This window comes from Syzygium oleosum, unplaced genomic scaffold (genome assembly GCF_021117445.2).
Source record: "Syzygium oleosum isolate NSW1041296 unplaced genomic scaffold, Sole_v2.1 Sole_v2.19, whole genome shotgun sequence".
Taxonomy (NCBI): domain Eukaryota; kingdom Viridiplantae; phylum Streptophyta; class Magnoliopsida; order Myrtales; family Myrtaceae; genus Syzygium; species Syzygium oleosum.
This window is the reverse complement of record NW_026607503.1, coordinates 4,902,730-4,928,034: the sequence shown is the minus strand read 5'-3', so window position 1 is coordinate 4,928,034 and position 25,305 is coordinate 4,902,730. Positions and strand designations below refer to the sequence as shown.

General features: G+C 40.6%; 2 protein-coding genes across 2 annotated transcripts; both read left to right on the top strand.

The window, feature by feature from the left end:
• Positions 1-716: 716 nt before the first annotated feature.
• LOC115666301 (ribulose bisphosphate carboxylase small subunit, chloroplastic) lies at positions 717-2,080 on the top strand. The gene is made up of 3 exons (XM_030588049.2): positions 717-965; positions 1,377-1,511; positions 1,660-2,080. The coding sequence occupies exons 1-3, from the start codon at positions 786-788 to the stop codon at positions 1,888-1,890; spliced, it is 546 nt and encodes a 181-aa protein (XP_030443909.1). The 5' UTR covers positions 717-785; the 3' UTR covers positions 1,891-2,080.
• Positions 2,081-9,138: 7,058 nt separating this feature from the next.
• Positions 9,139-10,748, top strand: LOC115674072 (uncharacterized). The gene has a single exon (XM_030596400.2). It carries the CDS (start codon positions 9,431-9,433, stop codon positions 10,217-10,219), a length of 789 nt encoding a protein of 262 aa, XP_030452260.1. The 5' UTR covers positions 9,139-9,430; the 3' UTR covers positions 10,220-10,748.
• Positions 10,749-25,305: the final 14,557 nt, after the last annotated feature.

Below are 25,305 nucleotides of genomic sequence, written 5' to 3'. Positions count from 1 at the left end.
GTTTTAAAACTTGATTGCACTTTTTGCAAGTTTTAGGACTCAATTGCACTTTCGTGATAAGTTTTAGGACTTCTAGTGAACATATCCCTATAATGTGATTATATTTTCTTTTCCTAATTTTAACGCCATACCTTATGTTTGACAAGGAAAAAAATCAATTTTTTTTGTCTATTTGAGCTTTTACACCAATTTTTTCAAATGAGTTTCGAGACATGAGAGGAACTCCTTAGATATTTGCTCAAATTAAAGGTCCAATTTTTTTTTAAAAAAAAAAACCCCATTAGATACATGATTGAATTATTATAATTTTAGGGTTCGTGATCACAAGTGATTGAATATGACAGGTGGGGAGGCATCAAGGAATGGCTTAGATCTCTCATTTCCTCAGCACCAGTGCTTGCAACGAGGGGCATCAACTAGAATGACCACATTTTGAAAGAGCAAACTCTCACCAGTCACCACCATCACACATTCATTGTCCTACCTAGGATGAGATAAGATCACCGAGAGGCCGCCACGTGGCGCTGTCATTGTGCTGGGTAACGATAAGGCTAGATCAAAAACCTTCATCACCTTATGTGGCCAGCAAGTGGTAATGTCATCCCCTATCGGAACCGATGGCCAGGATCTGCGGCCTATCCGGACCGGGGATCCGCGGCCGTAGGATGTGTGAAGGGGGGAGCTTGTGTTTATATATAGGATGAATCCCACGGAGAGCATAGTAGTTCTCGCTCACCACACTACAACTCAAGGAAGAAGAAGAAGAAGAAGAAAGAGGGAGAGAGATGGCCTCCTCAATGCTCTCCTCGGCCACTGTCGCCGCCGTTAAGAGCACCACCCCGGCTCAGGCCACCATGGTGGCTCCGTTCGCCGGCCTCAAGTCCGCCACGGCCTTCCCAGTCACCCGCAAGAGCAATGACATCACCTCTCTCCCCAGCAATGGTGGAAGAGTGCAATGCATGCAGGTATATATGTCTAGCTTTAGTTTATACAATTGTTTCTGGATACTTGAGACAATTCAGGCTTAGATCGATTACTATAACACGTACCTTATCTTTTTACATAAGGGTTTTTAAGGTTATGTACGGCACTGGTGGAAGAAGTTCTCATAAATAGCCTTAGTTCCAACTGACATGTAAGAACATTCTTCGCTGGTATGCATATAAAAAGCGGGAATAAATCTCGCCGTCGTGAGCGCGAGTTGTCAGACTCGTTCTTCATTAGAATCAACCGGATGTTAACTCCATTTTCGTTGTGTTTATAGAAAATGAACATCTTAGGAGAATTTCCTAACGACGATCCTAGTCAGTGAGGTTATTAGCAGGAACAGTAACCTGAATAAGTTGAGACTTATGTCGAATGATGCGTGTGGGCAGGTGTGGCCACCAACTGGGAAGAAGAAGTTCGAGACGCTGTCCTACCTTCCTACTCTGTCTCCCGCACAGTTGGCGAGGGAAGTCGACTACCTGCTCCGCATGGGCTGGGTTCCTTGCTTGGAATTCGAGTTGGAGGTCCATCTCTTCGACAGGCTTATTCGATTTTAAGTTATTAACACTAGTCGCAATGCGATTATGCTAACTGCTTTCTCTAGCTAGGCAACCTTTAACTTACAGTACATATTGTGATGGAATGGGGGGATTTCGCCTTTTGTTTATGCAGAAGGGTTTCGTTTACCGCGAGCACCACCACTCCCCGGGGTACTATGATGGCAGGTACTGGACCATGTGGAAGCTGCCCATGTTCGGGTGCACTGACTCGTCCCAGGTGTTGAAGGAGCTCGAGGAGGTCAAGAAGGCTTACCCCAATGCTTTCGTCAGAATCATCGGCTTCGACAACAAGCGTCAAGTGCAGTGCATCAGTTTCATCGCCTCCAAGCCCAAGGGATTCTAAGCAAGTTATGTCATGGTGGATCGTCGGGTTACCTCGAAGCGGCATCGTTCCAAACCTTTCAATTGTAGCTAGATGTCGAATGATCCATTTTTCCCTTTTTACCCAAGTGCTGTGATATTTCGTTTGCTTTTGAGTTTGCTGATGCGTTGGATTAAGAACTGATTTATGAATGACTTTAGTTGCTTGCTTACCTTGTTCGTTGATATCGTCGACTGAGCACCAATTGCTTGATTATGGGTGTGTCGATGAAGAGTACTACGCCTTTCGGTTATAGAAAGATAACGTCGTCATTCCAAGCTAGAGGTTGAAGGAATTACATACATGCCAGCCACTCGTGGGTTGACATAATGGTGTGATTGAGCCAAACCTCAAATGGAGAGAAAGAAGGGATGCATCAGAGAGACGGTAGAGCACCTTGAAGAATCTTCAGAGTCATACGTAAAAGTAGAAGCCATTACTTAATTGAAAACTAGAACTCACCTCATTCCGACCGAGCGCGAGTAGGTCAATTGTCGGATCTTTTTGAGCTCGAAAAGAGTCGGCTTGAGCTTGAAAACAATCGAATCGAGCAACATCAGCTGCTTTTAAAGCCTTTTCACTTATAAATAAAGCATTCTGTGGAGTTTCATTCTTCCATTTGCTTTAAGAGTTAGGAAGTAGAGTTCAAGCTTGAATTTTAAGACATCTTGAACTGAAATTGAGTACTTAGCGCGACGACTGCTTTTTGAGTGCAAATCTGAGCATCAAGCCTTGAACATTCGCGTGTAGTTAAGTACTGCATCGTATGGGGCTCGAATAGGCTACACCCCTAGTAACTCCAGATACAACAACTTCTTTATCACTAAAGGCAATTATCGACGGATTTCGCCAGAGAAAGCACGCCCAGCTTCAAAACTTTTGCGGCTGAAATGGTGCAGGCTTGCAGCTCGACTACTCTCAACACCAACTTATCTTGTAACACGGCCTGCGTACCCAGAAAGAGAGTTTGAGGCACAAATTGAGAGAGAGAGAGAGAGAGAGAGAGAGAGAGAGAGAGAGAGAGAGAGAGAGAGAGAGAGAGAGAGAGAGAGAGATTAAGCCTGCCGGGAGACGCTATGTAAAATAAACATTTGTCAATGAGGAAAAGTTGCCAGAGAATGTCTAAAACAAAGTCCTTGAAGTTAAAAGTAATGAACAAAGTAGACAGAAATTTCTTGCCTCGATCCTATGTAGATGGAAGTACCTGGAATGGGCTTCCGATGTCTCGATCAAATTACTTTGGATCTCTCTCTGCACCTTTGGGATCCATAATTGGATGTAGAACTCTTGACATGGGCCACACGTGGATCTCACATCATCCAACAAGGCTGAAATCGCGTGATCCATGATGGACCAAGGTCCATGTGAGAATTTCCCGAAGTTAGATGAGTCATCGGTCAATCCATGAACCAGTCTCGCAGACAAAGGCCATATGAGTAACATGAACATAATTAATTGCTTCGTAATGACAACTCATGCCTAGAGTTCACAACCCTCGAGTTTCAATTTTTAGATATCAGATGTATTCTATTGAAAAAATCGCAAAAGTGACCGAAGATCTCAAAACATGCCATCCGTGACACATTTACCCTAAACTTTTTTCCATGACATCAAAAATCTCAAACTTGTATTTGTGTAATAGATTTATCCTCCGTCAAAGTCTTGTCAATGAGGACCATTAAAAATTTACCTTTATTGATGCCGGAAAGAAAACATTGTTGCGTAACTTAAGTGAAATGAAAATGACATTGTTTTGACAAAAATTATTTGATGGAACATTGATGGAGGGTAAATGTGTCATATGGGTACAAGTTTGAGGTTTTTTATGTCACAAGAAAAAGTTTAGAGTTGTTTACACCCAAAAAATGATCATTTTTTGGTTATTATCAACAAGTGATGGGTTTAGTCAGTAAGAGCATAATTTCGTGGTCCTTTTTATGTAGCCCAATGTGTTGACTACTCAAGCAATAGAATTGGGAGAGTGACTTGCACACACGGAGACTCCGTCACAAAACAAGCAGAACTTCCAATTCCACACTAGTTCGGAAAAATGATCATAACTTTGTCAATACAGGTCGGATTGACCTGATTTCAAAGCCAAAAGAACGAAGACTCCTGGATCTACAACTTTTATGATTTGAGTTTTCTCAAAAAAAAAAAAGTAGATTTGTCAATTTTTTAAGGAAGTAGATTGTCGTGAATAGTCAAGATGCGAAAAAAGGATAGGAACTCCAGTGAAGAATCACCAACTTGAAAGAATTGACAAAAAGTGAAGTCAACAATATCGGATGCAACCGTCAACGTAGTGGAATCGTAGAAACCGTCGACGTAGTGGAGTCTACGTAACTGTCGACAGCCATTTGGTAACCATTCATAACCTCTGGCCGTAACTTCCATTTGTAACCTCTCTTTGTAATTTCTCATAACCGTTAGGAAGTTATTTATTTTTTAGTAACCGTTTGTAACTTCCATTGATAATTGTCGATTGTAGGCTTTAAATAGCCACATTCTACTCTTCAGAGAGACTCCCGACAAATCAATCAAAATATTATCTTTTAATTATCTTTACTTTCATATACCGCACTTTATTTTTCCTTAGCTGTAGCTTTCCGATTCGCATTGTCGATTAAGTTCTGGCATGTATCTCTATCATAGGTGTTGTGTTGTCGATTAAATTCCGGCGTGTATCTCTATCATAGGTGTTGCATCGTCGATTAAATTCCGTCGTTACTTCTTTGCACGTTCTCAAGTTTTGTCGTCAATTAAATTCCAACACGGTTTGTATGCGTGTGTTGCTATGAAAGTGGCTGTACTTTCAAGCTTCGTCGTCAGTTAAATTCTGGCACGGTTTGTATGTACTGTTCGGTTCTAAGTTCGAAGTAAAAGTTTGTGATTATTCCATGTCTGCTTGGATATTTCCTATCTGGAATCGCCACAAAACTCGTCCCATCTCATTAAAAGCAGAAAAACAACTTTTGGTGAAAGATAATTCGTTGCGAAAGCAATGTTGGCAAAACAAGGGTAAATTGTCACAGTGGATATATTTTGAGATTTTTAATGTTACAAATAAAAGTCCATGATAAATGTGGCATAATTTGGAGTTTTTTTACGACTTTTTCACATATATCATCATCCATCTCTCTCTCTCTCTCTCTCTCTCTCTCTCTCTCTCTCTCTCTCTCTCTCTCTCTCTCAATGACTAGGTAATCCTATTTGATTTAGTTATCGATATTAATTTTCTCTCGTTAATTGCACAATGATAAAAAACATCTATGATTGGAATTGTGGGAATGAGATTTTAATTTCAAATTACTGATTTTGGATGTCATGCATATTAATATAGTTAGTTGAAAATAATAATGCGGAAGATAGAATTGGATAATTTGTGTATAATTCGATATATTATAATGAAAATTACATCAGTCTATTTATAGGTTTTATGAAATAACTAAATAAAATAACATATCAATCAAGATACGCACAATCAAAGAGAGATATTCGCACAATCTTAAGAGATACAAAATACCATCAGAATTATCCTAAATATCTCTAAATCCCCCTCAAACTCAAGCTGCATTGAAGATGTAACTTGAGTTTGAATACAAGTCCGAATAGTGTCCAACAGCTAATATGTGGTGGATGAGGAGGTGTATGGCAGCTATTCATGGCAAAATTTCTAGATCTTGCCAGTATGAGAGCAGCAAGTCAGGTGGCAGTGTGGCTTCTTGAAACGACATGCAAAAAGTCGAGAATCACGGTCGATGTGGCTGACTTGTGAAACAGTAGCTAAGTGACGCTGCCTATATGATTGGCGTCGTAGCATCAAGCAACCTATATGGCTGGCTTGGGAAAATAGTTTACTAAGCGATGCGGTCTATTCGATTGGCATCGAAAGAAAAGCCACCTCTATGAAAAGCTCGACTGGGTGATGCGGCCATTGCGGTTGGCATCAAAACACGACCATCGACTCAACTAAGCGCTTCCTCATATGAGAGGGCTCTGCAGACTATGTGACAAAAAATGCATTGGCTATCGGAAAAGATGAATAATGTTGAAATTAATGGAGGATATTAGGACTTATTGAAAAAGAAGAAGAAGCTAAATTAGCTCTGGATGGGCACTTGGGTGTGCACCGGTGCACTCGCACGCGGTGCAATTCGGGATTGACTAGCATACCAAGTTGAAAATAATAATGCAGAAGATAGAATTGGGTAATTTGTGTATAATTCAATATATTATAATGAAGATTACATAAGCCTATTTATAGGTTTTATAAAATAACTAAATAAGATAACATATCATCAAGATACGCACAATCAAAGAGAGATATTCACATAATCTTGACAGATAAAAAATACCATTATAATTATCCTAAATATCATTAACATAGTGCACGACTGGTCGGCTTGTCGCAGCTCATTTGCCGAGAAACTGTGGACGATGTAGGTTTCCTCCCCGTTTTTTTTTCTTTCTTTTTTCATTGGGTTTCTGGCCTCATGTTAGGAGTGACGTGTTTCATGATGGGTTAGTTCCCGACAGAGAACTTAGAACCTACTCAGTTAAAACCGATTACAGATTTTTGGAATTAGCTGGTATTAAGGTAGACCCGAGAACCTGATTGCAAGTTCTTTTTTCTTTAAAAAGGACATGTTAAATGTATTTATAACACAATTGGTGCATTAGCTTGTTGTTACAAAGGGGTTGAAGCACGTCAAAGCTTGGTAGGCCACTTAGGTCGAATCTCCTTCATTGAACTTTATATATATATTCTTTAGAAATAAGAAAAAACCGGGAATCAAATTGATATTGACAATTTTTACGCATGAACCTATTTGGTTCACCCGAGAACCGGACTAATGCTCATCCTTACCTCATGTTAATGTCATTTGTACATTTCATCCTCTATTATTTATTTTTTTGGGGAAATGAGCCTTACAAACTTGCTCGACTTATGCAACAAAACTTTTACATCATGTCGGAGGATTTTTGACAGAATAGATAGGTCTCTTGAAACTATATATGGTTTGACAGAATAAGACTTTTTCATTTTTGCCCACATGACTCCACTTATCCAATAATTTCATATCCATGGCGTGGTGCTAGATGTGGTGCCACACGACCAAAACAAAAGGTTGATAAAAGATAAAATTAAAGAAAAATAACACAAATGATCCTTAAACTTTGATTTATTAAGTTGGATTTTTAAAAAAAGATGAGCCAACTTGTCCATATATTAATCCATTTATTTTAGGAAAGAAAAAAGAAATTAGGACATCAACATGTCCATCATTATTTGATGACATCGATTATTATATAAATATTTTATTTTGATAATCTACATTTAACTTTTTTTTATTGTCTATCGTTCAAACTTAATGGATTGGAAACACATCAACAAATTTTGTTAACTTGAATAGATGAAAGGTCAACATTGAACATTTGCATATAGTCAATGAACTAAATTGAACATTTACTAATAGTTCATCGATCACATTAAATAAGTTAAAATTTTAGGAATGACATTATACATTGGACCAAAATTCAGGGATACGGGAGGCAGTGCCTCCTAGAGGCTTTGATTGGGAACTCAGGAGACGGGAAAAATAGGAGAAAGGGGATTGAAAACATCTATAGATTTAAAAATTTCCCTTCGCACAGTTTGCCGGCTCACCGAGTCCGATATTACGCTGTTCAAACCTGATTACCGTGCACCAGAGTTGCAGATAATCTTCAGAGATGTCCTCCTAATTCGAACCTATGGACCCCCTGAAGGAAAAGTACCTGGGAGTAAGCTCTTATTCACCTAAGCTAGTGGTTTGTACTTGTTGAAAAGAGATGCGTAAAAACAAATACAGAACACAATGATTTACGTGGTTCGATCACAAGGTGATCTACGTCCATGGACGAGGCAAGACAAGATTCCACTATAATCAAAGAGTACAGTTTTCAGAAGTCGAAACAACGACAAAACCTCACGGCTCACAAAACTCTCTGAAAATAAAATTCTCTCTCTACATCAATGAGAAAACCTAGCTGCAGTATAAATAGTTTCCCGCGGGTTAAGTCTTGTTTTTTGAGTAGTCAAGGCATACAGCTAACTTTTTTAGGGAAGATAGGCCGAAGTTCATCGTCTTCGAAGGCCGATTTCCTGTGCCAAATGGTATGATTAAGGCCACATCTGATCGATACGTGCGATAAACAAATCCCTCTTGCTGATGTGACAGTCGAATAGCTATGAACATGCCATCGGGTAAAGTACCAAGTCGGCATGCGAGAGCGCTTCTCTTGTCCTTCTCAGGAGGTACAAAAGGGGAGCTCTTAGACCGTTTCAATTGCAGAAGTTGAAGCAGCAGCGAGAGACGCTTTCGGCAATCGTCGCAAGAAACATATCTCGAGTGGCTTCTTCCTCCTAGAAATAGTCAAACAGTTTGAGGAGCACCACCTCATTTTTCCTCTAAATTTTAAAAGCCCTTGAACATTCTGAATGGGACGGCAAGGCCCGATACAAGACGAGAAATCTTTGGCTCGAATTTTGTCAACTCCTGGTTCTGCGGAACAAGAATCTCCCAACAGGCACTTTCTAATTTCCTATTGATGTTCAAGCCGGCCATCTTTAGCTCCCAATGTGACATCTCTCTTCCTAATATTCTACATAGATACATATGAGATCATTTATTGGCACAAGCTACAAAATACTTACTGTGCCTTCAGAAAATATATATGAATACGGAAGATTATACGCTGTGCTTATGGCAATGCGTGCGTTCTTTCTGGCCCTTTTCGTAGAGTAAATCTCGATGAATAAGCAGCTCGAACGTAATTCAATCGCATCATCCTAGACCCCTTACCCGAAATTAGAGGTGGAAATACTCGGTTGGACATGGAAGATGTTCTCGTCAAGGCGATAAGCAATTATATTCTTGCAGCTGTCGGAGGACGAATTGCGAAATTAGATATTTTGGTTATTATTCCATGTATTCAAAGAGTAATGCTTTGCACGTCGGGCTTGGCTTGAATGACCAAGTGACAACCTCATTGTCATTGTCACTGTCACAAATTTGAGTTTTCGAAAGAAAAGTTAGAGATCTTCTTGTTTCTTGAAAAGCAGCAATATCTGCTAGACATGGCTGCCTCGTAGTGAGAGCGACTCGCCAACCTCCACGAAGACTCAAACCAAATAACCAAAACCGATGGACTTTGGCTCCACTAAAATGAGCCCGGTCAGATGATTCGGTTCACGTCTCTCACTTTCAACTTTCCAGGAAACACAAGGAAAAGAAAGAGAGAACATCCAATCCCAAGTGTTGGCAGCTCTCGTGACTCCTGTATTCAGAAATTACCTTTCTCAGTCCTTCTAGAAATGAAGCTAAAAGAGATCCTGTGACTCCACGACTTGCTTTTTTCAGTCTCCCCTCTTGTTAGTTCCTGATTTCAAATGGACTATCATCAAATTGTGGTCTATAAAACACCCTGCGTGGCATGACAAGAATCTTCCCATCGATTCGAAGTTAGCCGAACAAACATGGCCGTTGATCAGCTGAACCCCGAGAACTTCTCTGTTTTGAGCCCGAGGATTTCGTTCTCTTTCAATCTCTGCGACTTGGATGCAGCACAGAAAGCGATACACTCTCCTCCATCAAACACTACTACCACTTGTCTTCAAGCATTAGATTCGGGGAATGACTTTGAGTTCTGTCTCTCGGAGAGCTTCAAACCTCAGTCGTCCTCCGCAGAAGAGCTCTTCTCCGATGGCAAGATTCTCGCAGTCCCCGTCAAGAAGAAGAATGTTTCTGAGAGACAGAGGCACTCTGACTGTCCGCTGCCATCGCGGCCTTCTCCTAAAGAGGGTGTGTCTTGTAATCCGACGAGGCATGCTAAAACGATATCAATGGATCCGGAAGCCATTTGTGATGGCAACATGCCACATGGCCGGAACATAAAGGATGCGAGGTTCAGAGGAGAACGGGCTGACGACAAGCCATCGAGGTCATTCTGGAGGTTCAGACGAAGTAGCAGTTTGGGATCTGCAAATTCGTATGGAACGCGCTTGTGTTTCTTGCCGCTTATGCCGCGGAGCTACTCGACCAGGTCATCTTCCCCGAACACGAAGCAGCATCGGCAAAGACTCCCTCCACCGCAGTGTTGGGCGACAAAGAACAATCAGAAGGCTTCTTCGTCCAAGTGTTTCGGGTCTCATTACCGACAGAGAGCTCTTCAAGGTAGTCCTGTTGTTCTCAACGTTCCTACAGGGGATATGTTTGGGCTGAGCTCGTTATTTGCGAGTAGGAAGACCAAGAACAATCACATATGATCCTCGAATTGTGTCTATCCTTTTCAGGATAAGTCTTGCATGAACAGAACTGCAAGTGAAAATCGTATATACTATGGCTTAATCAGACTTTCTCCTAATAACAGTTGTTTTAGAAGTTTATGTCGTTAAAAAGGTCTAGGATACGTCAGATCCGTGAATTTCATCTTTATTTTTGCTTTTTTTAAGCGTCTGAGGTTATGGCCTTATAGCATAGGCATAAGACGAGAAGATATTGCATGATTTGTAGATCGTGTGGACCAATATCATCTCGTGGATCTCACCATAGCCCACATGATCGATGGTTGAAATAGACGTAGTAGTCTAAACGGCCTATAAACCGGATGATTTGCTCTCGTGTAAGACACGGTTGTTCCTTTGATTGCTGCTGCCAGGATGTCCTGCGAAGCATGGGAGAACTCAGCGTTCTATGCAATCCCTCTTGACTCTAGGATGATGTATTTTGAAGGAGCTCATGTGTCTCTTGCAGCACAGAATCCATCTTAAATTATCTTTCAATCAACAACAGCAATGGCAGATGTACTCCCTCGTGTTGATGCTCCAGCTGGTGGGGATGAATCAAAGTTCATATCTTGAACCCATCAAGTATGGTTTGAAGGAATTCTATATCGCTATTCGTGCCTGCGAAGATCCAATCAGTTTTGTGGATCATGTGATAAGTCGATTGAGTATGATGAAATCCTAAACCGCAAGGAGTTTCGCGACCTTTCGGTCGAGGCAGCGTGGATAGCTAAAATTACAGAACCTATCATCATGCTCGATTGAATAGGGAGCGTTACTGCAATATAGAGGTGCAGCTTCGATTGGACTCTCCCAGGTCCTGTCTCAATTTGGTAATGTGAGAATGTATTTGAATGAAATCTATAGTCTGAAGGTACCCTAGACCAAGACTACTTATTTGCATGAACTAGATATTCTTCGATTCGGAGATTTAGTTACAATAAACCATCCTAGCTTGGTAACTGGTACCGCGATTAGAATCTACATGAAATCTCCATTTATCTAACTCAATTTGGGAGAGTTAAAAGTCAATTTGGTGCTACTTCACCTCTTGGGCTCTTCCCCTACGCAGTGATCTGCGAGCAATGGTGCTGTTTTGATCCCACCTTTGAGTGCCCGTCCTCGCGTACTCACCTCGGACTTGCTCGATGCAGTCTGCACTATCACGAGGAGTTTACTCGTCGCATTCGATGCAAGTACAGATGACTTATCCGCAATCATACAGAAAAAATGATACTTTGCATTAGGGACGGAGCTTGACAATTTAGTGAGCTGGTGCAGGGACAAGTAACTTCAACGCATTCAACCGTTTTATATTTTTGCTTGCATAGTTATTGAGATTCAAGGAGAAAAACACAATTGGGGCAAACTTACGTCCTTTACAGAAAAAAGCCATCAAATGAAAATAGACCGTTGACTAAGGCACAAAAATATGATAAAAAAACGAATATTCTATTATAGAAATGTGTGCTCGGTCAAGACAGACAAGACGGAGAAAAATCTAACCTAAGATATGATCTCGGTGTGGCAAAAATTCAAGCAGAATAAACAAGTGTGTAAAGACATTTGCGGCGCACGCGATAACCATTATGTTTTTATATTTTTCTGTTCTAGCGAATAGGTTTGGAATATAAATCTGTTTGATAACGCATTTTCATTTTTCTATTTCACGAATAAATTTTGATTTCAGAAATAGGTTTGGAATAGAAATGAAAAGTAAAAATTGTATACTTTTCTAATTCTGGAAGAGAAATGAGAAACAAAAACTCTTCTCATTGCTCGCCCTCGCTACCAGCCGGCTGTCTACCTGCCCCCCATTGTCGGCCAGTCGCCGCCCGATGCTGACCGCCTCCTGTCGCTGTCCACCGCCACCCGCCGTCACTTGCCGTCCTCCACCACTTGTTGTCCACTCACCCATGAGAGAAAAATTTTGTATCGTTATCAAACGCCTTTTTCTCAAAAACATCCGGGGAATACAAATAAAAAAATATATTTATGGCTAGAAATTAATTTCTGGAACATAATGGTTATTATTCACGCCCTTGTTGATGACTAAGACAATTTGAACAAACTAAGAACTGACATAAGAGCACCTTCACATTAAGGTTCCATTTGTTTTGCGAAAAATGAATGATTCAGAAAGTATTTTCCTAAAAAATGATCTCTTGTATTACTTGAAATAATTAGTCAATGAAAAATATTTTCATTATCGACAACAGATTATGTCTAAACATATTCGTTTATTCATTTTTGTAAGCAATACAAATGGTCATTTTAAGGAATATTTTCCAAATCATTCATTTTTCGCGAAACAAATAAAGCCGAAATGAGGCATTAAAAAGACCAAATGGGTCAAATCTTGAAAATTTTTCGACCATCAAAAGTCAGTCAATTCCATGCAATGTGATCATGAACATAAAGATCTCACATGCTATGCAACTATGTGGCCATCTAGACGTGTGTTCTTGTCAAAATTTATCAAGGAATTAATTCGATAAAATGGAATTATGGGGTCAAGTTCAATCTGTCAAGCAACAATTTCATCAGTCATGTATTAAATTCATATGATTGGCTGAGAATTAAGTTCTAATCCAACATCACAACTCACCAAGGACTAAGGTGTGTTGGATAATAACGTTAACTGTGGAACATTGCTATTTTCAACACTTATAGGTCAATAAGTGCGGTCGGTGCCTTTTAACCATGCACATCTTAATTGAAAGGAAAGGTTTAATCCTTTGATTCATTCAAGAGATATTAAAATCTTATTAATTATGTTACTAACACCTTTTAATAATATCTGCAAATGCCCAATAAGAAATTCATCATACTTATTTTCAACACTTATTGTCCGTGCTTAATATTTGGTGCTTAAATTTTCAACACTTGTCGTTTAGTTTTATCAAACGAGTCCTTATTTTTTAATGCCATTAAATGCTGAAAATTAAAAAAAATGGAATTTAGCGAGATTAAGTGTGATTGATAAAACAAATAAACTTTGACTGTATTGACTAGAATAAGTTAAAAATCAATTTAGGGAATTAAGTAAAGGAATGTGCTAATTCTGTACGATATCTTAAAATAAACAGAAATACATTTTATGACACTTTACCCTTTGAATTTAATGAGAAAGCTTAAGTTTTGTAAAATATCGCAAAATGTGATTTTTTTTTAATCTCACGACACTCGGATATTTATTTGTAATCAAGTGAAAATGCCATGGATCCAAATTTTTTTGGGTTTTAAAAGTTAGTAATAAATAAAACAAAATGAGTTTTTACATAATTTCATGACATTAATATATTTTGTTTCGCTCAACCAATCACAAAAGAACATAAAAAAAAATCAAGCACAAAAACATATTAAGAGGGAAAAAAAAAGGGCCATAGATATATATATATATATATATATATATATATATATATATATATATATATTTTATCAGACGAGGGCCATAGATACACCAACCGTCAAAAGCTCAAAAATTTCCTGCCTTCCTTCTTCACCGTCACATCACACTGAACTGGCTATGGATTAGGGCATTCTCTCTCTCTCACTCTCTCTGTCATAAGAGGAAGAGAGAAGCTAGGAGAGAACAAGAGTTGGGTACACAGGGGTCTTTTGCCACTATTGAAGTCGATCATGGTGCCCATCCACATAAAGGAGCTGGAGGGCTGCTCCGTCGCCGTTGACACCTATCCTTGGCTCCACAAAGGCGCTCTCTCTTGTAGTAAGGAGCTCTATAATGGTGTGCCTGCCGCCAAGTCAGCCTCGCATTTCCCAAGTTTCTCAAATTTCTTAATTGTAATTGGAAATGGGGTGATGGATTTTCTTTTTTCCGGTTTGATATGCACTACATATCACGAAAACAAGAAAACATTTTCTTATCAATTTGTTTGGAGTTCACCCTAAAAACAAAAAAGAATAACTTTTTTTTGGTATATGGATTTAGTGAAATTCGAGGGGAGAGAAAATGAAAGAAATTTAAGGCTTCCTAGTTGATCTGAGTGATTATTTCAATCGGTCTCAGCATTTATAGAAAAAGTAGTATGAATGCGCTCTTCTCACTTCCTTGGTTATTTGTCTCATCTGCTTTTCCTGCCCGATGATATTGATGGTCAAAAGTGCAGTAGTTGGTAATTAGGTGTCGTGAGAAAGTGAAATTCTTGAATCTGAAATTGGAAGATCGCCAATCAGCGACTTTTCCCATTTCAACTTTATGCTTGAGCAAGAATGTTCAATGCATCATGAAATCAGCTAGGAGAGTTATGGTCGAGCTAGGAAGTGTTTTTATTTAGTTATGCTCACAATAAACACACGAAGTGCTATAATGCTGAAATGGTTTAGTTCTTATGTTATGAGATGTCCTACTTAAGGTTGAGTCACGCTTCTGTGATGTTTGATTCTCAGGCACATCTAGTGCTGCATGCACAGAGTGAATTTGCTCTAGCATTATGGAGTTAAACCAGTTCTTGTTTTCGATGGAGGTCTCCTATTGATGAAGATTGTACAGGAGAATGAGAGTGCAAAGTATGTTTTTTAGCTCTTCAACAGAATCACTTACTATTGAACTCAAACTCAAAATTTGCAATTGTTTTTTTTCTGAATCTTTAGTGTGTTCACTTGTCTACTTATCTTATTGGTTTTGAACAAATCTTAAACAATAAAGAGTTGTGCATCTTTCCCTATGTACATGATAGGAGCATTTTCCTTTCTCAAGTGTAGAGCCTATCTAAATAAAATTAAACTTATGTTTGTCTAGGAATCCCCTCTTCACTTCTTTAGGTGTCATAAGTTCCTAAATATCCAAACTGGAAGGGCTCGATCGATTCTACGAGACTTTTGTTATCTTAGGGATGGTCCAGATGTTTCAAAGTTTTGCAATCATGTGTAGAGTCACCGAAGGACTATGACTACCTTGCTTATGTAGGTCAAGGAAGGAAAATCTTTCTCTTGCTATCGAGCACGAGTCAAATGGAAATGGTGTTGCTGCTTATGAGTGCAATCAAAAAGCAGTAGACATCACACCTTCCATGGCACATGAGCTAATTCAGGTATAAAAATACTCTAGGTCATGCAATGTGTGGTTAAAGTAAGTTAAATTGTCATTCCTAATTAATTTATCGCATCTTCATTGGCATTATTGCATGTGGAAGGTTCTAAAGAAGGAGAACATTTCTTATGTTGTTGCCTCTTATGAGGCAGATGCTCAATTTACTTTCTTGGTAGTTAATAAACAAGTCAATGTTGTACAGAGGACTCAGATCTTATACCATTTGGTTGTCTCAGAGTGAGTTATCCAGTAGCTGCTTCTTGCTATATCCATGACAACACGCAATCACTAAGCAAACTATAGCCTTTCTGACCCACTTTATAGAGTGTTTTATGTGGTTGTATATGTTTAATTTTTCGGATAATCTTCAGAATGGACAAATTTGGGCAAGATGTTAAGTTCTAGTATTCCAAGCTACAAGAGAACAGGGAACTTAGTTGAATTCATTAAGCAGATGCCAAATGGTTCTTAAGATGTGTATATTCAGTTGTTGTGACTATTTGCAATCACTCGCTGACATGGGTCTGAAAACAGCCCGCATTCTTCCAAAAATTCAAAACTTATGATAAAGAGATAAATTAATAAGGAATGACAATTTAACTTACTTTAACCACAAATTGCATAACCAGGAGTATTTTCACACTTGAATTAGCTCATGTGCCATGGAATGTGTGATGTCTATTGCTTTTTGAAAGCCCATAAGCAGCAACACCATTTCCATTTGACTCGTGCTCAATAGCAATAGCAAGATTTTCCTTCTCGAACCTACGTAAGCAAGGTAGTCATAGTCCTTCGGTGACTCTACACATGATTGCAAAACTTTGAAACATCTAGACCCTCCCTAAGATAACAGAAGTCTCGTAGAATCGATTGAGCCCTTCCAGTTGGATATTTAGGAACTTATGACACCTAAAAAAGTGAAAAGGGGATTCCTAGACAAATAGAATTTTAATTTTATTTAGATAGGCTCTAACACTTGAAAAAGGAAAATGCTCCTATCATGTATATAGGGAAAGATGCACAACTCTTTATTGTTTAAGATTTGCTCAAAACCAATAAGATAAGTAGACAAGTGAACGCGCTAAAGATTCGAAAAAAACAATTGAAAATTTAGGGTTTGAGTTCAATAGTAAGTGATTCTTCTAAAGAGCTAAAAACACATACTTTGCACACTCGTTTTCCTGTACAATCTTTATCAATAGGAGACCTTCATCGAAAACATGAACTGGTTTAACTACATAACACCGAAGCAAATTCACTCTATGCTTGCAATACTCGATGTGCTTGAGAATCAAACACCACAGAAGCGTGACTCAACCTGAAGTAGGAGATCTCATAATAGAAGAACTAAACCATTTCGGCATTATAGCACTTCGTGTGTTTATTGTGAGCATAACTAAATAAAATCACTTCCTAGCTTGACCATAACTCTCCCAGCTGATTTCATGACGCACTGAACATTCTTGCTCAAGCATAAAGTTGAAACGGGAAAAGTCGCCAATTGGCGATCTTCCAGTTTTAGATTCAAGAATTTCACTTTCTTACGACACCTAATTACCAACTACTGCGCTTTTGACCATCAATATCACCAAGCAGGAAAAGCAGATGAGACAAGTCACCAACGAATTAAGAACAACCAATTTATACTACTTTCTCTATAAATGCTAAGACCGATCGAAACAATCACTCAGATCAAATACGAAGCCTTAAATTTCTTTCATTTTCTCTCCCCTCGAATTTCACAAAATCCACATACAAAAAAAAAAGTTATTCTTTTTTGTTTTTAGGGTGAACTCCAAACAGATTGATAAGAAAATGTTTTCCTTCTTTCGTGATATGTAGTGCATATCAAACCGGGAAAAAGAAAACCCATCACGCCATTTCCGATTACGACCAAGAAATTTGAGAAATTTGGGGAAATGCGAGGCTGACCTAGTGGTAGGCACGCCATTACAAAGCTCCTTGCTACAAGAGAGAGCGCCCTTATGGAGCCAAGTGTGACATCCAAAAATTCTCACGATTCGATAATAATATTTAGGATTAATTTCCACGATCGAATATCCAGGAGTCTAAGATGTTAAACTTAAGCTCGTAGATTTTGACGGTATGTTAGTGGTGTAGGAATAGGGCCAGTATGTTTTGAAGTTCATATTTGATGATATTCCAGTTCTGAATTTATTGAATTTAGATTTTTCAAATTTTTGATATCTTTCATTGATAATCTTAGTGGATTCAAAATATTATCAGACTCACCAATGTTCATAATCAATATCGGTTTCCTAAATCTCTATTTCTCTCCAGTTGACACGTCACTTCTCTTTTCTCTACCAACCTATTTAAACCCATGCTTTAGGCTCCGTTCGTTTGGCGGAAAATATTCTGCTTTTGAAAAAAAATTTCCCGGAAGTCATTTTCCTGGAAAATGTTTTCCCTGAACATAATTTTCCGGTGTTCGGCGATCAATATGAAAAAATTTCGGAAAATATTTTTCGCCGGCGACCGGCGGCGGCGGCGAGCGGCGGCGCGGCGGCTCGGCGTCCGGCGGCCAAAGTCCGGCGGCCGGGCTGCGCGGCGGCCGGGCGCGACCTGCGGCGGCTGCGGCGGCGGCGGCGGCCGGCGACCGGTGGCGGCGGCCGGTGGCGGCCGGCGACCTTAGTGAAGAATAAGAAGAAGAAGCTCCGGAAAATGATTTCCGTTTTTGAAGAAGCGGAAGTCATTTTCCGTAGACTTACGCTATTTTGTGAGGGGGGAAGGAAAATATTTTCCCATGGAAAACGTTTTCCGCCCCCCGAACACCGGAAAATATTTTCCGGGAGAATATTTTCCGCCAAACGAACGGAACCTTAGTTGAGACATTGAATTGGTTGGTTTTAACATCATGCATACACCATCAATTTTAACCATATTCTATTAATACATGTGAGACACATGCCTATAGTTCATTAATGCTTTGGGTGACTCATGCATGTAGTTCATTAATGCTTTGGTGATCATGCACACACTTGGCCAAAGAAGAGGAGCTCATCTTCATTCCCATCAAAATATCTTCTTGTGGCTAAATCTTTTGGGCCAAGTGTATCCTAGCTAGCATTATAAGAGCCATTTGAAGTTCATTCATTGGAGCACTTGCCTTTTAATCAAAGTTTAAAATTTCTTTTAACCTTGATTAATGATTGCTCTTTACGATAACTATTGAGAACTTTTTAAAAGTCATCTTGCTTTGATCATATGAAGAAAACCATGGCAAGCTTTCGCTTTCCAAAAGTAGAGATACAACTTCATTAATTTTCAACTATCAACTCACTTCTTCAAGCTTTCGTTTTCAAAAACCCACAAATAGAAATGGAGTTCCCACACTTGAATTAATCATAAGTTTTTGTCCTAATCTTTTGAGTTTGAATGAGGTAAATCTTTTTTGTTCACTACTTTCTTCCAACGGATTTTGTCCTTTTAAAATTAAGCATTGTTGATTTTCGGTTTTGTTTATTTTGCTTACAGGTGATCTAAAGCTTTGAGTTCGAAATTGTTTTCGAGGTAAGTAAAACTCTAGGCGTTAAGTTAGCTTGATCTACTTAACACTTTGGACTTGGTTGGTTGGTATGTGACTTTAGTTGAAATTAAATTTTATGATAAGTGCAACTTTGTTCAACGGTATGATGTTTTGATAATGTTTTGATGAGTGTTTATATGCCTAACAAGTGTTTGAGATTTCCTCGGGATGGGGTAACATGATGCATGTAGAAAGGATGAGTCTGAAGTGCTCTCTGAGTCTGAATCGTTGTTTGAGTCTAATTTGCTCTCAAACTCTGAATCGCTTTCTAAGTATGAATTGCTCTTTGAGTCTGAATCGCTCTCTGGGTTTGACTCGTTGTCTGAGTCTGAATTACTTTCTGACTCTGAAATACTCTATGAGTCTAAATTGCTTTCTAAATCTGAATTGATCTCTGAGTCTGAATTGCTTTTTGAGTCTGATTCTGTCAGACCCCGAACCCTATGGCACGCGACAACCCTACCGAGGTCGATTCAGTGCGACGTCCCAGAACGCGTCGCCAACCCAAAACCCAAAACAAAGAACAATGCACAAGCGGAAGCAAACAAACACCCGTACAAATTAAAACCACATGACCAAGGATAGCAGTAATACTATAAATACAACTTGCACTAATAACGGGGGTTTACAATGTCTATCACAACAGAATAAACACATAAAAGCCAAAACGGATCAACAGCCACCAACGTAAAAAGGGGGGTACGTGGCTCGGCGGTCAAGCACTATATCTAGCCGGGGCTCCTCCCAAAACGCATCGGTACGCCTGCCATCCTCAAGGCTGGGGGTCTGAAAAGTGGGGTTTCAACAACAGTGAGAATAAATCTCAGCGAGTAGGCCCCCTAAACCTAAACTAGGCTAATATGCACCTCCTGACGAGTATTAAACAACACACAATTCAAAACATAATTGACTCAGGCCCTCGGGCCCAAATCCAATACCTACCTTGGCCCTGCAGGTTAGGCACTTATAAATCACAGTAATAACACAGAACCCCATCGAGCTACATGCACACGTCACTTGGTCACTACGCATGTCATGCTTATGCTCGTGCTCATACTCATGCTCATGCCTCATCAATGCATTATCGCACACTTGCATGCTAGCACTCTTGCAATTTATCAATTTCTCCTCCAACCCGCGTTAAACGCTTCATGTCCGACCCGCGTAAAACGCATCAGGTCCATCACTTCGAGATCGATCTCTGGCCTGCGTAAAATGCATCAGGCTCATGACGCATTACCCGCGTAAAACGCCTCAGGTTGGTCATCTTCCGGTAAACCGGGTATCGTCCCGCGTAACACGCCTCAGGACGGGTTCACTACCCCGCGTAAAACGCATCAGGGTTTATTGTGATCACACATTCACAGGCACCAATTTTTATCTGAACCCCGCGTAAAACGCATCAGGGCATTTTAGGTGATCACAATGCACATGTCAGTCGGGCACACTTGTATATGCACATGTCGTGCCAATGCTTGAGATGCACACTCATGGTTATAACGTTCGCATTTGGGCATTCGCTTGCACCTCACATATTCAATCTCATGAATCAACATGCCTCATCAGACAATCGATTCAAAACAGCCATGGCACAAACTTGACACACAATCCATGCACATATTCACACAACCGGGTCAACAAGAATTCGCGCATGCGAGGCCCATCGAGCTATTCCATTCTTAGTCCCGCTAGACATGCGACACGACATCACAAATCCAACCACAAACAAAGGCCAATCAGCCAGTCAATCAATCAATGCGATCATTCCCGGTAATTGCATGATTAAACTCCAAATAGATCGCGCCTTGTCCAATTCAATCCGTTATGGACAGCCACTATACCGCTAATTTTAGGCCAATAAATATCTTCAAAATGCCCCATTAAACTCCCCAAAACATCATTCTAATCAGCCACCACAAAGACCAAATGAGGCGCGCACTAAAATCCATATTTAAAGCCCGAACTTACTCCAAACTTGGACCGCTCCGAACCAATCTGTCCAACCATCTCACGGCACCTCGCGGGTCACTAAATCTCAACTAAATTGTCGCACTAAGCCCGTAAAATAGCCACCAAGACAGCCACCATTCGGTCTCCCAATTTCACCCGCTAAATCCACAATTCCGTCCAAATCACGGCACCTATGCCTCACCACATCACAGTACACTATAGTCCACTAAACCTCAATTAAATCATCATTCTCGGTCACCAAACGCGCCACAAAATCAGCCCCTAGTGGCCTCCACTCGGTCCTCAATTTGCACCCGCCAAATTCACATTTTCGCCCAAATTAAGGCGCCTATGCCCAGCCACCGCACAGCACTATACGGGCCACTAAACCTCAATTAAATTATTACACTAAGCCCGTAAAATAGCCACAAGATCATCCCCTAATAATCTCCACAATTTAACCCCTAATTTACCCTAATTAACCCCTAAAACTCATTTAGAAATGTAAATTAGCCTAATTAGGGTTTAGGGTTGTACTCACTTGATGTCCTAAGCTTGAAATGGGGCTGGACACGCGGCGAGGGAGGCTAGGCAGCGGCGGAACAGCGGCGGCGACGGCGGCCTCCCGGCGGTGCGAGCGTGCGACGACGGTTGAGGGCACCGGCGGTCCTAGGTGGGGGAGCGACTGGTCGTGGCGGACGGGAGAGAGAGAGGGAGAAGTGAGACGGCTGGACGGTGCTAGGCGAGGTGGTGGTGGTGGCGGGACAGCCCCGGCGGCGGCGGAGCTCCCCCGGCGAAAGCCTTCCACGGCCAAAACAGAGAGGAAGGGAGGGGGAAGAGGGCTCACGGGTTGGAGGGGAGAGGGGGACTGCCAGCTGAGGTGAGAGGAACGGCGGCTCACGGCGGCGGCACCGGAGGCAGCGACGGCGCTCCGGCGAAGGCGCACGAAGCTTAGGAATGGGGCGAACCGGCAGCTACGGGACAGCACGGCGACGGCTGGGACGACGGCGACGACGTCCAGGCGTTGGGGCGATGCTGGGGAGCTGGCTGGGCGGCGGCCGGGACTCGCCGGACGCGGAGGCAAGCGGTGACGGGGATGGCTGGGCTCGCCAGAACCGAAACAGGGGAGAGGCCAGGGAAGAGAGAGAGACAGGGGGAAAACTGGTCTCGCGGCAGCCGAAGGCGGCACGGCGACTTCACGGGTGGCCAGGCGACGGAGAACAGGCCGCCGGGCGACTGGGCAACGCCGGGTCGCGGCGGCCGCAGCGACGAGCTGCTCATCGCGCGTCTCGCAGCGGGCGGCGACGGGCGGTCGCGGCGACCGACGGCGGCGCGGCTCGGTCGGGGCGACGGCGGCGACGGCGACGGGGCTGGAGGCGAGCTTGGTCGGCGGTCGGGTGGAGGCGGCAGGGCGGTCGCACGGCAGACGGCGTGCAGGACAGAAACGAAGCAGAACAGTCGGGGCTTGGGGAGGAAGAAGGAAGAGAAGAGAGAAGAGAGAGAGGGAAGAAGAAAGAGAAGAAGAAGGAAGAGGAGAGAGAGAGAGAGAGAGAGAGAGAGAGAGGTGTGTCAGAGGGTTGGTCTGCATGGGGCGTGGGCTGAAGGGACGTTGCATGGGGGAACGTGCGCGGCCAGGAGGGGAAAGAGAGAGAGAGAGAAAAAGGAGGGGCAGACGCAATGAGGAGAGAGAAGGAGAGGACGGACGCGTTGGGGGAAAAAGAAACGTGCGCGGCAGAGGAAAGAGAGGAGAGAGAAGAGAGCCAAAAAGTCAATGCGCATTCGAACGCGATCCAACGGACACGGTTTAAATTCGAAAAACGATCTAACGGTCCGCAAAAATCCAAATTAATATTATAGGACAAATGGCCAAAATAAAATAACTCAAAACACACTACGAGGGAGGTCTATTAGTCCAAATTCGCACCCGGTCAAAAATCCACTTTCTCACTATTCCTGATAATCTCGACGCTGGCCACAATAATATCGACACGTCCAATTTATTTCGTCCCGAAACTCCCGAAAATCGACTGCCAAGTTCAGGATCTAAATAACGGCCAAATTCGATCGAGTGCGATTCTAGCGAAATCTCTATTTTAAAAACGAGAACCCGAGAGTGATCAGTTCCCGGGCGAGATTCCATTATAAGCGCACTGACGGATTACACGTTTTATAAATCCCAAAAATGGGCCGAAATTCGGGATGTCACAGATTCACTTTCGGAGTCCAAGGGTGTGTTTATTTAGGTGAAAGTGTTTTTGCGGAAAGTGTTTTCTGGACTTTCATCCGTTTGATTCTTAGAAAATAATTTGGTCAATCGAAAATATTTTCCGGTCAACACAAATATTATTTTTAATTTTAGGAAAGTGAATTCCCTTAAAGTGAAAACACTTTTCAGAATTACTCATCTTGAATTTGTTAATATTTTTTATTTTATTTTCTTTATTTTATTTTATTTTCTTTTCTTTTCTTTTCTTTCTAAGAAGGAAAACATTCTTGTATTTTCTTTTCTTAGTAAAAATAATTTAAAAATAACAAATAATTTGAAATAATTTTAAAAATACAAAAAATTTTGATGATTTTCACCATCAGATTTCCCTCACCAAACAACTGAAAATATTTTCCAAGTCTTTTTTAGGTTTTAGCCAAACACCGAAAAATAAACTCATTTATCTGGAAAATGAGTTTCCAGAAACGAACGTTTTCCGTAAAACAAACGCACCATAATTTTCTTACCGATAACTTACTATATAGATTTACCCATTAAGTATTATTACTTACTGTTCAGACTCACCCGTCGAGTATCATTACTTACCGTTTAGATTTACCTGTTGAGTATAACTACATGTTGCTTCTTACTCCATTGTCTAACTAATACATTTTATTACGTTGAAGAATATGTGATGAAGTAATAAGGTGGGAATATGTATTAAAATGCATGTAATTGATTATTTATCTCATTGATTGCATGAGAAATGGAAAACATTAAGTTGTACATAGCGATTGTTATTACATGTGAATGATGAAACTTGATTGGGACCTTTGCCGCAATCTATTCGCCTCCGAGCGAATTTCCTTGTATGAGTATGCGGATGAAACTCTAAAGTTAGCTAGATGTTTTAACCGTATATGACGGTTCTCTACAATATTGAGATTACATGAAATTCTATGATGACAAGGCTTTCGTAGTCATGGTATGACATGGCTTTTGTAATCATGGTATGACCTAACTTTTGTAGTTATGATATGACATGGCTTGTATAGTTATGGTATGATATGGCTCTTATAGTCATGGTATGATGACCATTATCATGCAGATATACGGTGGTATATTTATCATCGCTTTTGTAGAGGATACGCATGATAAATGGGCAAAAATGTGGCAAAGGGTATGTATGATTTTGTCCCCACGAGTTGGTAGTGACAGTGCCTCATTAATCGAGATGCCAGTGACAAGTATGAATTCACTTGTGTATGTTGGTGTGTTTCATGATGTCGACACCTAATTTTTAGCTCATTTTTCTAATTTTTTCAAAAATCACAAAGTTAGGATTATGAACCTTGACCAAGCTTAGGAACCTATTTCTAAAACAAAATAAAATTTTTAGAATTTTCCTGAATTATTCCTCAATTTCTTTTAGTCAAAATAATAGAGAAAATCAAGAAAAATAGCAAATGGAATCCAAAAATTCCATAAAAATATCCATTAGTCTTCTTTTGAATCCAATTTCAGCATCAATTTTATAAAATTTCAATTGGGAATGCGCTTTTCCCAAAATTGGGTAAAATCAAGCACAAATTGAATCAAAAATTCAATTGAGTCATTTTTAGTCATTTATAGGCTATAGTGTCTTCACAACAAATGATTCTGGAACCTTGAATTACATAATGGTCAGTCCAATTACACAATTTATAAAAAAAATCGAAAAGCCCCACAATTCAATTGAAAATTAGGGATTTTGAGCCCAAATTGGGGATCATGATCAATTTAAAATCGTTGAACCTTGAGACCATCATTTTTAGGGTTAATCAGTCATGGGCAATCCAATTTTGGCATCAATTTTTTCCAATCAGGTCATCTCTATGTTAAATTGAACGAAAACCCTAATGATCCAAACTTACAATTTGAGAATTTTGGGTTTAATTGTGACAAAAATTAGGGCAAATCTCATATTTGGGTGTAAAATGTGACGAGGAATCCAATTTTGGGATTAAAATAAAAAAAATATAGGGTCAAAATTAGACGTTCCAATTTGCGAATTTAGACCAACCCGGGTCTGCCAGGTCAATTGGATTGACCCAACCCGACCCAACCCAGGTCGGCCTTCTTCCTCACTCGACTCGCCCAAAACGTTATAAACCTAGAAAATATCTCGTGCCCATGAATTTACCGACTTAATCCGATCAAATGAGCACGTGTTAAACTATGATTCCAGCTGGAGAATCTCCAGCTGGCGTTGGAGATTCGATGTAACCAATTCGAAGTCGGTAATAACCAACTTTGGATGCGAAAGTCAA

Coding starts and splice junctions, on each gene's coding strand:
- LOC115666301 (XM_030588049.2), top strand. CDS start 786: ATGGCCTCCTCAATGCTCTCCTCGGCCACTGTCGCCGCCGTTAAGAGC. Junction 966..1,376: donor GAAGAGTGCAATGCATGCAG/GTATATATGTCT, acceptor GCGTGTGGGCAG/GTGTGGCCACCAACTGGGAA. Junction 1,512..1,659: donor GCTTGGAATTCGAGTTGGAG/GTCCATCTCTTC, acceptor TTGTTTATGCAG/AAGGGTTTCGTTTACCGCGA.
- LOC115674072 (XM_030596400.2), top strand. CDS start 9,431: ATGGCCGTTGATCAGCTGAACCCCGAGAACTTCTCTGTTTTGAGCCCG.